This window comes from Sphaeramia orbicularis, chromosome 22 (genome assembly GCF_902148855.1).
Source record: "Sphaeramia orbicularis chromosome 22, fSphaOr1.1, whole genome shotgun sequence".
Classification (NCBI taxonomy): Eukaryota; Metazoa; Chordata; class Actinopteri; order Kurtiformes; family Apogonidae; genus Sphaeramia; species Sphaeramia orbicularis.
This window is the reverse complement of record NC_043978.1, coordinates 27297567-27310497: the sequence shown is the minus strand read 5'-3', so window position 1 is coordinate 27310497 and position 12931 is coordinate 27297567. Positions and strand designations below refer to the sequence as shown.

Genomic DNA, 12931 nt, shown 5'->3' with positions numbered 1-12931 from the left:
GATTTTGTGGAGTGTGGTAGACTGATTCTCCTACTCCACTTCAGTGGGGCTTTGAATCCCTCCACAGTCTGGGATTTCTGAGGAAAGATTAGCCAAAGACATGGCACGATTGTGGCGGAAGTGTGGAATTGGAATTCAATTCCTGTATACCTATGTACAGATGTAGACTAGTAAGCCGGTGGGAGCCGGATCGATAAGAATCTAACAGCTTTAACTCCTGTGCAGCTCAGGAGCATCCTCAGCAGGTTACATCTGTGTATCAACCTTGTCTTTACATTCCTCCGCTCTTTCTTTCTGCTTTGCTGTCTGACCTTGACACATTTTCTTCCACCTGGCGCACTGCTTTGCTGATGTTCAACTTTCACTGGGCTGAAATGGCACTGAACTGCAGCTCGCCTATAGACTGTTCAGGTCTGGACGAACACATGGAAAATGAGATCACTGACCTACAGCAAAGGTTAGACTTCAGTAAGCATGAACAGTCAGATGATGGCTAGTATAGGGGTTGGGCCTTTAATAAACTACTGCTGCCCATAAACCTATTGTTTTACTTCTCTGCTCGCAACCTCGTGTGGGTACTTGCTTGTGTATGTGTGAGTGTTTGTGTGTGTAATGTTTTGGAACTGCAACTGGAGCTCTCATTGGGGCTCGCTGTGTTAAGCTGAAATGCTGTTATTGATTACACACAAAGGTTGAGATGGAAAAGCAACAGAGTGGGAATGGCCCAGCTCCATGTATGTGTGTAGTTGTGTATGTGAACCACAGCTGTCCTGTCCCTCAGCCTCTGCCTTATCCATTAGGGAAACAGGGGCCGGTGGCTCTGGCAGAGGGAAATACCAACGCCAGGGGAAGAGGTGCAGTCACATATTCAACATTTTTTTTTTTTTTTTTACAAAATATTTCCGTTTTGTGGAATAGATATTTTTATTCTCTGTGCAAAGGGTGAGCAGACTGGTTAAAGCTGGGTTGGACACTGTGATTTTGTTCTGCCCTAGACAAAAGATTAAAAAAAAAAAAAAGTGAAAACAGGTGTGAAAACAGTGGACCTGTGTCACAGTGAGGGACGGGAAGTCAGCATGAAATGACAGACTGATCAGTACAACAGGTGTTTTTGTGGAACTACATCTACTAACCACAAGCTTTCTGTGCACAATAGTCATCCAAAGTTGCCTTCTTTTCCTGAGTCACAACCAGTTGGAGAAAAAAAACAGACATTTGTCCGATCAGCAGAGCCTAAACCTCCTGAGGCCCAGCAATGCATTGGTGTCCTCTGTAAGGGAAGGAATGTCACAGCTTTACTTACAGAAACAAAAACTCTGTCCATTGCAAAGGACAATGAAAAAAAAAAGTATCTTAAATAAAATGTTGCGCCATGTCATTTCCAGTCGGTGCCATTATTTAATGTAAAAAAGCCCAAACTTTGACATTCCAGAAGGTTATAACAGCTCTGTTGGGCTGTTGATGTTGATTTGGAGTTATGATGTGACATTTGGAATAGGGATGTCATGAGAACCGATACTCACAATACCATTCGATACTACGATGAAAAAAGAACTGTCAATACTAATTTTTTTTAGTAAATGGAAAAAACAATGCCTGCATAAGAATCGATACCATCGGTAGGCTACTACTCTTCCTGAACTGATGGGGGCAGTACGCACTGACAGTTGACACGCAACAGGTACAGCAACTCATGAAAGAATGGACACAGCTGCAGCTAAAGCTCCGCCTCGTCTATTGGACAAAAAAGGACCAAAACTCATGTGTGGAAGTATTTCAGGTAGATGACCATGACATGGTTATGGACACGCGTAAGCCACTGTGTAAACGCCGCCACAGCAGAATTCAAACGAAGGGGGGATACTACGAACCTAGCAAAGCACCTTTGAGACAGGCACCCAGATCTGTTTAAAGAATTCAAAGTGAGTTTGGTTATTCAGAATTAAATAGTTTACATGCGATATCATCAGGGCTCCACATCGACACTGGTCCGATAATCCAACACAGTTTTTACAGGCGGTGGTGGAGCGCTTCTATTTTAACTAACACAGCTTACAGTAGAGTAGATGAGGAAACGCACAGACCAATTGCATGTATTTAGAACCATCCCACGTGATACCACTCAACCAATCATGTCTGTGCATTCAAAGCAGTAAACTGTGACTGAGTGCAACAGAGGAGTTAGAGGCAATAGCAATATTAATTTATATGCAAATACTTAAAGCATTTCTTGTTTAAGTTTATTGGTTCTTCTGATTTTTCATCTTTTTTTTTTTACCGTGGTATCGATTTAGTATCAAGAATCATATACTTTTATGCCATATTTCCACTACGTGGTATCGGCTCAACTCAACTCGGCCTTTTTGCGTTTCCATTACAAAAAAGGGCCTGGAATCTGGTACCCGGTCCTAGTTTTTTGGTATCACCTCCACTGAGGTTCCAGGACTGGGGACCAGATACTAAAACATGACGTGTAAACACTGCAGACCACTGATTGGTCAGACAGTTGTCTCTGTGACCCGCTGTTTTACAAAAAACAGATGCGGAGGTTGACAGTAAATATAGCGGTAGGTTAATCCACATGATGACAGCCCGCAAAACTACACCATGGTTTGTCGAGGAGGTTCAGACGTAAAAATTCAGCATGAGCTTGATGAGACAACACTCAATGAGCGGGTTTATCAGCAACTCTCTGAGCAGACGACATGGAAATCACGCGCCACATCGCTATGATGTCCAGGTATTCTAAAGTCTCTTGTAATGGAAACAGTCTCCAGGAGTAGGACCTGGTACCCGAGTCGAGCCGAGCCGAGTTCCACATAGTGGAAACGCGGCATTAGTGGTATCTGTTTCGATTTCTGAATTTTTGGTATCGTGACATCCCAAATTTGGAATCAGGAGAGGGATCAAATACAATGACACAGTATTTAATAATCATTGAAAAAACAGGTTGTGGTCAGCCAGCTCTGTCTCCGTAACGATTCACACACTCTTAAGATACATATTCACTCAGTTTTCCTCTGTTGTTTCCTTTCTAGACACCTGTGGTTAGGAACACACATGTAGCACACTCTTTCACACGCACACACTTCTAGCCTCGCCCACATCTCCACCAAAGTGTGTGTGTGTCTTTATGGTAAGCCTGCCTGGCACCCAGCTGTCAGGCCTTTTTAATTACAGCCCTGCCGTTAAGCACAGGCTTCCTCTAGAGGCCACACCCCACTACGTACTCACACCTTTACTCACATGCCTTCACCCCCCCCATCCGTTGTCCTTATGACCTAATTCGCAAACAACATCCACACAATCCTAGACGTATTTACTCTAGATCACACTGAAATTTAATCGAACCACACTGCCAGATACACAACCGAACACACACATCACACTTTTTTTTTTTTTTCCACAGCTCACATTTGATTTTATTGTACGAATCTGTGGTTAACATTAAAATGACTGCAGAGTACACTCGTGTCTGACCAAAAACCAGATGGGGGTGTTTGCCTGTTTGAGTTCCTGCACAAGTCTGACTCTGAATAAGAAACAACTTCTGCACAAAATATTCCAGGAACTTGAGCTGTCCCATCGCACTCATAACCTGCATTCCTCTATTTCCCCTTCCTGAACGAGCCAGCCTCCTCAGGAAAAAAAAAAAAAAAGAAGTCACATTCATTGATTCTCTTCTGCATCTGGCTGCTGTGATCAAAGAGCTATTGTGTTGGGGGGCTCCTCTGTAAGCAGCTTTGGTAAGTAACTTCCACAATCAGGGGTAAGTTGATTAGAAACAATGGCAGGTGGGTTGATATTATGTTAAATCGGCTCTGGAATTTTGAGCTAAATTTCCAGAAGCCGTTGCAGTGTGTGTCACCCGATTCGTCGCAGCCGTCACAGCACATGAGAGAGGATTAGAAACTCAAAAACCTTCACACAACACACGCTAAACTCAGTTAAAAAAAAAAAAAAAAAGGATGGTTGGTTTTCAAGTATCTTTCAGACAAAGAATGAAATAACAAAAGAGGTTTGATAATCATCCAAACCAATTTTCCAACAGTGACCTTAAAATTATATGTTTGTTTGGGATTAGTTTGGAGGAAACACACCCAGCCCTGCCCTGCATCTGTGACTGCTTGTCTTCAGCTTGATGTGGGAAGACAGGTTGTTTAGGACCGTGGGGAATGAGGGATGGAGAACGAGCGAACAGGGTGGAAGAGGAGGAGGAGGAAGACGGCTGCAGCTGTCGTTGTGTAGTTTAGTGTTGGACCAGTGTGCTTTGGCAGAAATCACAGCAGACCATAATTAAGTCAGTAAATCAGATGGATGGATGGATGGATGGATGGATGGATGGATGGATGGATGGATGGATGGATGGATGGATGGATGGATGGATGGATGGATGGATGGATAGATAGATAGATAGATAGATAGATAGATAGATAGATAGATAGATAGATAGATAGATAGATAAGAAGGTAGGTAGGTTAGTCAGTCAGCTAGGTCGGTCGGTCGATCAGTCATATAGGTAGGTAGGTAGGTCGGTTGGTCAGTCAGATAGGTAGGTTGGTTGGTCGGTCAGATAGGTAGGTAGGTCAGTCAGATAGGTGGGTAGGTTGGTTGGTTGGTCAGATAGATAGGTAGGTTGGTCGGTCGGTCAGTCAGATAGATAGGTAGGTAGGTAGGTCGGTCAGTCAGATAGATAGGTAGGTAGGTAGGTAGGTCGGTCAGTCAGACAGATAGGTAGGTTGGTTGGTCGGTCAGATAGGTTGGTCGGTCAGTCAGATAGATAGGTAGGTCGGTTGGTCAGTCAGTCGGTCAGATAGATAGGTAGGTCGGTTGGTTGTCAGATAGATAGGTGGGGAGGTAGGTCAGTTAGTCGGTCAGATAGACAGATCATATGTCTCCTTTGTTTTTTACCCACTCCCTCTATCCTCTTGACCTCCTTTGTTCATGTGCTACAGACTCCTAAAATCCCAGGGATTTAGCATGAAAGGCAGAAACAAAAGCACCTTTCCAGTGCCACCCTCCTTTTCTTCCTCAACCTCCTGTGTAGCAAAATGTCGCCGCACAGAGAATCCTCCCCCGTCTGCGTTTGTATCGACCCTAACCTCCTTCTCAGAGGAACAGACAACCAGCCTCCTGCTAGGGCCCTTCCTTCTTTTTCACAGGGTGGGAGTTTTTATTATGATTGTTTTTAAAGATTTTTTTTTTCTTGTCTCCCTCTTTCTCTCTGCCCTGGGTTGAGGATATTGCCAAAAGCAATAAAAAGACAGAGTGGGGGTGAGGAGAAGAAGGAGAAACAGAAGTTATTTTGCTGAAGGACACTTGCAGAAACAGCTTTTAACACCCCTCCCACCCCCACCTCCCCCCCTACCACCACCTCCCCTTCATTCTTCTGCCTCTATCTAGACTTAAACACACTTCTCCCTCTTTAAATATTGAGAATTGCTGTAAATTCCTGCGGCCTCTCCTTCTCATGGTGCTGTCCTCCCAGCAGCTTACCAACAGTAATGTGGTGTGAAGCGTCGAAATGCTCCAGCAACAATTCCCCCCTTGCCGGACCTCCTTGCTCCCCCTCCAGGCCCCAGTCCACTTGGTCTGGGCTTTGCTGGTTCCCAAGCCGCACCTCTTCCCTGGCTCCCCATGTTCTCTGTCTGAAGGCCAAGCTCTCCCTCTGGGCCGGCTTTGGCTGCTCATTTCCACACTAACAGGAGGGTGGCTCTCCATGGGCCTGCCTTCTCAACCTCTGCCAACATGCACACACACACACTCACACACACACACACACACACACACACACACAAACAAACACACATGTAGCTAAAACAGTTTGTAAGACTTACGTTCAGACAGCAGGTCTTAATGCACAATTTGAATTTTTGGGTGAAATCCATTTTTTTTGTGTGTTCATTCGTACTACACATTAAATGTGATTTCTGTCAGTCGGCATGTTGTTATTTTTCCCGCCACTCCTCCTCCCGGGACACATAATTGTGACATTTGTCGCATTTCAATGATGTAAAAGTCGGATAAATGCGACCTGGCTGTTCAGACTGAAGTCGCATTGCAAAATATCAGATAGGACCACGTATGAAAGTGGCCAGTGGTGTAGTGGTCCCTGAAGAAGTGGGTATACTCTAAATTTTTGCCCTTTTTTTTTTAAGTAGTCCAGAAAACCACCATTTTAGAAACAGTGACGTGTCAGACTACTCTATTTAGTTTACCCCAAAAATCCAGCAGTAGTATTTGCTCACTGTTATAAAATGATCATGACTTGATCAGGAACAGTTTGTGGGTTTTATGGTCACACAAGCAGCTGCATGAGTGTAAATGTATTCAACATGAGGCAAACATAGGATAACGATAGCCTACTCACACAGTTGAACTATTGGCGACAAAATGTCTTCTCTAAATGTGCAGTCATATGGTCAGTAGTTAAAACAGTGACTCATTTGGAAACCACCTGAAAACTTACCTCAGAATTATGTATTCCATCAAAGTAGGTTCTCTCAATATGTGTCACTCACTTGAAAGACATTTATTCTGCCTTTCTTCTTTGCATTTCAAATAACTGTGCATCTTTCAATGAGAGGTGCAGTAACCTGTCAATCAACTGGGGTGGCACTGGCACCTGAGGTGGCCAGTCGGGTTCCAGAGGTGGACAGCGCTAACCAGAGCACTGGCTCTGGCACTTAGTTACCATTATTTTCCTTGGCATGACCCGCCCTACTCTGCCTCTGATTGGCTCATCAGTCCTCATGCCTAAATTTAACCAGTCTAATCGGTGAAGGTACAGAGTACTAGCCAATTAGAGGCAGAGTAGGGCGGGTCATGGCTTCACTATCCTAGGGGAAAACATGGGCAGTTTGGTTCAGATACTACTGAATGGTGCGCATCAGGGGGATTTAGAAGTGGGTATACACAATACTGACTGAAACATAAGTAGGTATACTCCGTATACTGCTGTATACCCTGGACTACACCACTGAAAGTGGCCAAGGCCAGACTTGAAAAATCGGATTTGTGTTGTTCAAACTGTCTTTAACAGATTGGATACAGGTTATGGAGGACCGAACCTGCCATACTGAAACATATATACAGAAATATAAAAATGGCTTGATAAATTAATTCCTGTGCCAATACGATACAAAAAAAATGCATTTATATTTTTCAATATGGCAGGTTCGGTCCTCCATAAAAGGTCACATACGGGCAAAAAATCCGATTTGGGCCACATTTGCCTACAGTGTGAACGTAGCCTAACTCTGCTGACCTCTGCCACTTTACTCTTTCCTTTTTCACCAGTCTACCATCCACTTCCACACATCACAGCTCCCTGCCGTCCTCATTCCTCGCTGATTGCTTTGGCTTCCAGTCTTTTTTTTTCTCTCCAAGCTCAGATGCTTGAATTTTAGATGCTATTTAAGATTGTGCTAACTAGTAGGATGCAGATGTCTGTGTTGTGGGTTGTTCAGGAATAAGACACAGCTCGAGTTTAGATGCACAACTTTTACAAGAGCTTTTCTTCAAGCCCACATTCCTAAGTGTATGTAGTTATTATTGTTGTTTCTCTAAAAAGAAGGCTGTAAATAGCTGCTAAATAAAGCCAGAGCTGTTAAAACTGTACTGCATCTAGGCTAACCAGCGGTCAAAGCACGGCTGGAGAATTCTCCCCCAACGCTTTCATGTAAAACACAAGAGTGGATCTCCAACTGAAAGCAAGTGCAGCAGACTGAGATCATAGACGTGTTACTGCTTAACAGCCCACTTTATGGGACTGGCTCTCTTTGTGTTTTAATGAGGAGGCCATGGATGGGTGGAAAGGCGAGAAGGAAAGAGGGAAGGTTGAGCCTGTCAGAGAAAATGAGAGATTAGAAGAGACGGAGAAAGGATAAAAGATGAACGGATAGGAAAAAAATGGAAAAGATGTTTCGTGTCCCCATCTCTGCAGGTCCAATTAGGACTGAAGGAAGGGCTGGAGGGTCCACCTTAAGGTTCTGCTGTACATTTCTAGTTCTCTTCTCTTCTTCTACTATTGCTTTCATTTTCACTTTTTTTAGTTACATAATTCTTCAGGGATTTTGCTTTAGGAGCCATGTGTCTCTGGTTAACCATGTTGTTTCCGTGAAGATCCTGATGCATCGTAACAGTGATTGGTCATCCTAACTGTCAATCACACACTTTTATCCAATTAAATAGATCAGCAAAGTCCCGCCTCATCTGGATGTTCCACATTCCACCGTACTTCACATGAAATATGCGCTAGTGGCCAGTGGAGAATGAGAAATAATATTTTGATCCTTTTGAACTACGCAGTCAGTTACACATCTTTTTCAATTAAGGTCATTTTTCAAACCCAGAAAATCACAGTTTGTTATAAAACTAAAAAGTATCAGACTGTGAAACTACATAATGACACAGACTACACACCCATAACCTACCTTTACTCCACATGCGCTCAGAGCTGCAGTAGTATATGTCTGTGTAGAGCTCAACATGACCACACTTGTCGTGGATTTCACCTGTCTTTATACTTTGTCACTCATTCTGAAGAATGAGGTATGACAGCTCTTCCTGGTGTTGATGACATACAGTATCAACTAAATGAGAGTGAAGACAACTGAATGATACTTTGTGGTCTTTACAACCTGTTTTTGTTTTTTTTTTTTACAAAATGACCCTTTATTTTTAAAAACTAGTGCTGTCAAACAATTACAATTTTTACTCAGATTAATGTCAGGGTTGCTGTGGATTTATTTCGATTAATCACGATTAAATATCATTCATTTTTAATCTATATTAAACGTGTTTCATTTTGCACGAGCAAACAGACTCAGGAAAGAAGGGAATATACATGCACTTAACATGTTTATTAAAAACCTTCAACATTTTCAACAAAACAACTTGAAACAACTGTTCTGTCTTGTTTTTTGTCCTCATATTTCCGTCCAACGTGCTGTTTAGTGTCTTCCATCTTTATGGGTACGTTCTGCTGCCCGTCACTACCGGATCAACTGCCCATTTGTTCATGCACAACACTAACTCCACTTGGACAAACTGAGCCTAATGCGTTGCATGAGACGTTCAGAGTCATTCTGTGCTGCAGATGGGTTAATTACATTAACATTTTTAATCAGATTAATCACGATGATGGATTAATCTGCGTTAATGTGTTAATTTTGACAGCCCTAATAAAAACATAATGTGTGTAAATGATGGAATAACTCACATTTGAGTTTATCATACCTGTACTTTTTATGAAGGTCACCTGAGGCATAAAGGCCAGGACTCACCTCTGTATGATACACACCTATGGTTTACACAAATATACAATGGTAACATTTTATCATGGAAAATGGATTGTTCCTCCTCTCCTCTCCTCTCCTCTCCTCTCCTCTCCTCTCCTCTCCTCTCCTCTCCTCTCCTCTCCTCTCTTTTCTCCTTGTCTCCTCTCCTTTCTCCTTGTCTCCTCTACCCTCCTCTCCTCTCTTGTCTCCTTGTCTCCTCTTTTTTCTCCTTGCCTCCTCTACCCTCCTCTCCTCTTGTTTCTCCTCCTCTCCCATTTCCTTTACTCTTTTCTGTTTTACTCATGTGGTTTATATAACAAATGCCTCAAGTCAAAAAACTGGTGTTTGTCTTTGTTTTATTTTATTGCCTCAAGAAATAAATCCACAGTTTCTCTCCAGGATATTTTAGAGTGAAAAGGACAGAGTCGCACAAGTTTGTGTAGATGTTATTTGTGTGCACATTCCTCATCCCTCTCTATATTTACCTCCCTCTGAAAAGTGTTTTGGGCCCCTAGTGCTGTGGCATGAGATTGGCAGTTTGCAGTGCGTTGATAAAGTCACGAGTTGTGTGTGTGTGTGTGTGTGTGTACATGTGTGTGTGTACGTGTGTGTGTTTAAATGTGCCTGCTGGTGAAAGAAAGAAAGAAAGAAAGAAAGAAAGAAAGGAAGGAAGAAGTGGAGGTTGGACACCTCAGGAATGTTTTTCCGATAACAAGTTCCCCCAGCGCTCTCCAGCTCTGTTGTACAATTTTGTATGTTTTACTGCACTATGTGTGTGTGTCTCTGGGGAGAACTGCAGCTTTCCTGCCCTTATAGTGATTGGCCACAAGTGTATTATGTTCTATGAGTTTATTTGCCATTTATCCGACATACACACAAGTACAACTAGTAGCTCCGGCTCGATTTTTTAAAAAAAAAATTTTGTAGACTGGAGACGGAGCTGAACACCCAACAGCACACATTTGTACCTGTGGAGCCTGACTCCAGGTCGCCGCTCATATCATGTGTGCATCCAGGCGGCGTTGAGCAACAGCACAACTGTCACTAACTCATATGTCCTTTAGGCGGCTTTCTTCTCCACAGGCCGCCTCATTAAACTTTCAGCTGAACAGTTAAAACTCCTCTACCGTTGAGTCCCAACTGGCCAAAGCAGCGGAGGTAGTAAATTAAATTCAGCCTGTCTGTTGGGTTTGAAGTCAGTCGGAAGGATGGCGTTTGTCGACTCGTTTGTCCGCGGCGAGGCAGTGCGTTGTGGCCACAGGTGCAGCTTTGTGAGCCCTGACACAGTCTGTGATGACCCAGACTGAGCTGAAATTCAGTTTGTTTTTGTCTCATTCTGTCTATGTGTGTGTATGTGTGTGTCTCACTCTCTCTCTCTCTCTCTCTCTCTCTCTCTCTCTCTCTCTCTCTCTCTCTCTCTCTCTCTCTCTCTCTCTCTCTCTCTCTTTGCCTCTAGTCAACTCTGGGGACGGCATCGACTACAGCCAGCAGAAGAGAGAAAACATAGGAGACCTCATCCAGGAGACGCTGGAGGTGTTTGAGCGCTACGGAGGAGAGAACGCCTTCATAAACATCAAATACATCGTACCCACCTATCACTCCTGCATGATCGCATAGACGGGCCGGAAAAAAGCCACAAAAACAGACTCAAAGCCCCCATCACACACCTTCTCTTATCTGTGTCCTCATCCTAATCTTCACTCCAATGCGTCCTCTCTGTTCACCTTCTGCCTTTTCATCAACTTCCATTGAATACATGAAAACAAGTCATAACGTGTCGCTCATTTTGTCCTCGTTTCTTACTGAAATCTTTAGTTTTTTGATACAGAACCTCTGAGGACCACCTATCCAGAGATGTCTCAATTGAAGCGTCCAGTTGTAAGTGTGTCTGCTCAAACCTAGTATTAGAAAGATCAGATCTGAAGCTCCTGCTCAGTTTGAAAAAACAAATATCATCTATGGTCTAAAACATAGCATTTGTTTTTACATTTACTTGAACAGACTTTGTAAAGATTATTTTTTAAAATTTAATTCACAGTGCTACATGAAACTTTAAAGGTGGAGGTACATTCTTCATGAAATGACACTGAATCAATCACCTTAAATGTCAAAAGGATGACTTCAGCCATTCTATTTGTTTTTATTGGCTCTCTGTCCATGACAAACCCTTCAGGAAGGATTCTAATTTCATGCTCTTAACACTGTAGATGTTCAAGCAAAGTACTGAAGGTGGAGCATCATTTAGGTGTTATCTACATCGTTAAACTATATAAAATTAACACTGATGGTGTGTTAAGGCGAAGACACACCAACCCGATTTTCAACAGTCGGACATCGTCGGCCAGTCTGGGGAGGTCGTGGCATGAGTCTGTTTGGTGTGTTCCATGCGATCGGCTGTCGATAATGCTGTCGCCAGTCTTTTCAGCCGATTCAACATGTGTAATCGGCCACTACCCATTGTTCAGTCGGATCAATCTGATTGGTGAACGAGCAGTTTCCATGTGAATACAACTATACCAAGGTACTTCACACTGTTATTGTCTTCTATAATAGACCATTCACTGCTTGTATTGTATCTGAATCAGTGCCAGTCAGTGTTTTCTATGGACTTCATTCATTCCATGAAGTGAACACTGTTAGCATTGTTAGCATAGTGTGATTTCTCTTTAGTTTTCGGCTGTGACATCTTTCTTCTTCCACAAGAAGAAGCCTCAGAGCTGACACCAGGAGTATCTTCTTATTACTTAGCCATCCATTCAACAAGTACAACAACAACAACCCTTCATGACTATTCACCACTCTCTGCTGACAACAATGACTGACGACAGCAAGCTCTGTGTTTTGGTCTAAAGAGATGTTCCGTCATTTCCAGTTTTACGTCTCGCACAAGTGCAGAACATACACTCAAGTCAGTAGTCGATTTTTTTGACCGTGTCATGGAGGCAGGAGCTGACTGATCAGTCGGGCTTCCTTTTCTGGTGACGATCAGTAGTCGGGTTGGTGTGTCTTCACCCTTAGACAGAGCTTGAGTATTGATACATCCAAGAACACAAACCTGTGCAGACGACCAGAAGAATGTAGATAAATGTGAACCAAACCACCTTCGAATGCATCCTGAGTGTGTTCAGAACTGTTCACATTAATGCAACGACTGATTAAACCTGTGTTTAATTGTGTTAGTGAAGCACATACTTTACTCCAGTAGAAGAACAGATACTAGCGTAAACAAAAAGAATCAAAACTTAGTGTAGCGGTAGTGATTCTTTATTTCCAGTAAAAGTGAAAATGTACTAAGTGTACAAGTAAAGAGTAGGCTTTTTTAGAACTTCTCTATTTTCTGTGCAAAGTTAAATGAACCTCACATGGTTTTAATGTAATGTGAAGACTATTAAACCACTCTGACGTGTAATCAAATATTAAAAAAGATACTGAATATAATAATATCGTCATTCTAATAAATCAGTTGTCAATATCGATATTTAGTCTTTACATATTTGCCATTTTGTTGAATTGGTTTTCCATGTAAAATCACAATAAACAAAATAAATAAACACCCACAAATTCAGGTAATTTTGATTGTTTTCTCTTTTATGTCATTTTCATCTTGCTGTGTTTGTAGTGTGAGATATGAAGGGGATCAAACAATTAGG

The 12931-nt window shown here is 42.6% G+C and overlaps 1 protein-coding gene across 1 annotated transcript in view; it reads left to right on the top strand.

Moving 5' to 3' along the window:
* Positions 1-12718, top strand: part of pacrg (PARK2 co-regulated) — a 189434-nt gene extending 176716 nt beyond the window's left edge. Inside the window, exon 4 of the mRNA XM_030127656.1 lies at positions 10738-12718. Within this exon, the coding sequence (XP_029983516.1) occupies positions 10738-10898 (161 nt within the window). The 3' untranslated portion in view covers positions 10899-12718. The remainder of the gene's footprint in view (positions 1-10737) is intronic.
* The last annotated feature ends 213 nt before the right edge of the window (positions 12719-12931 follow it).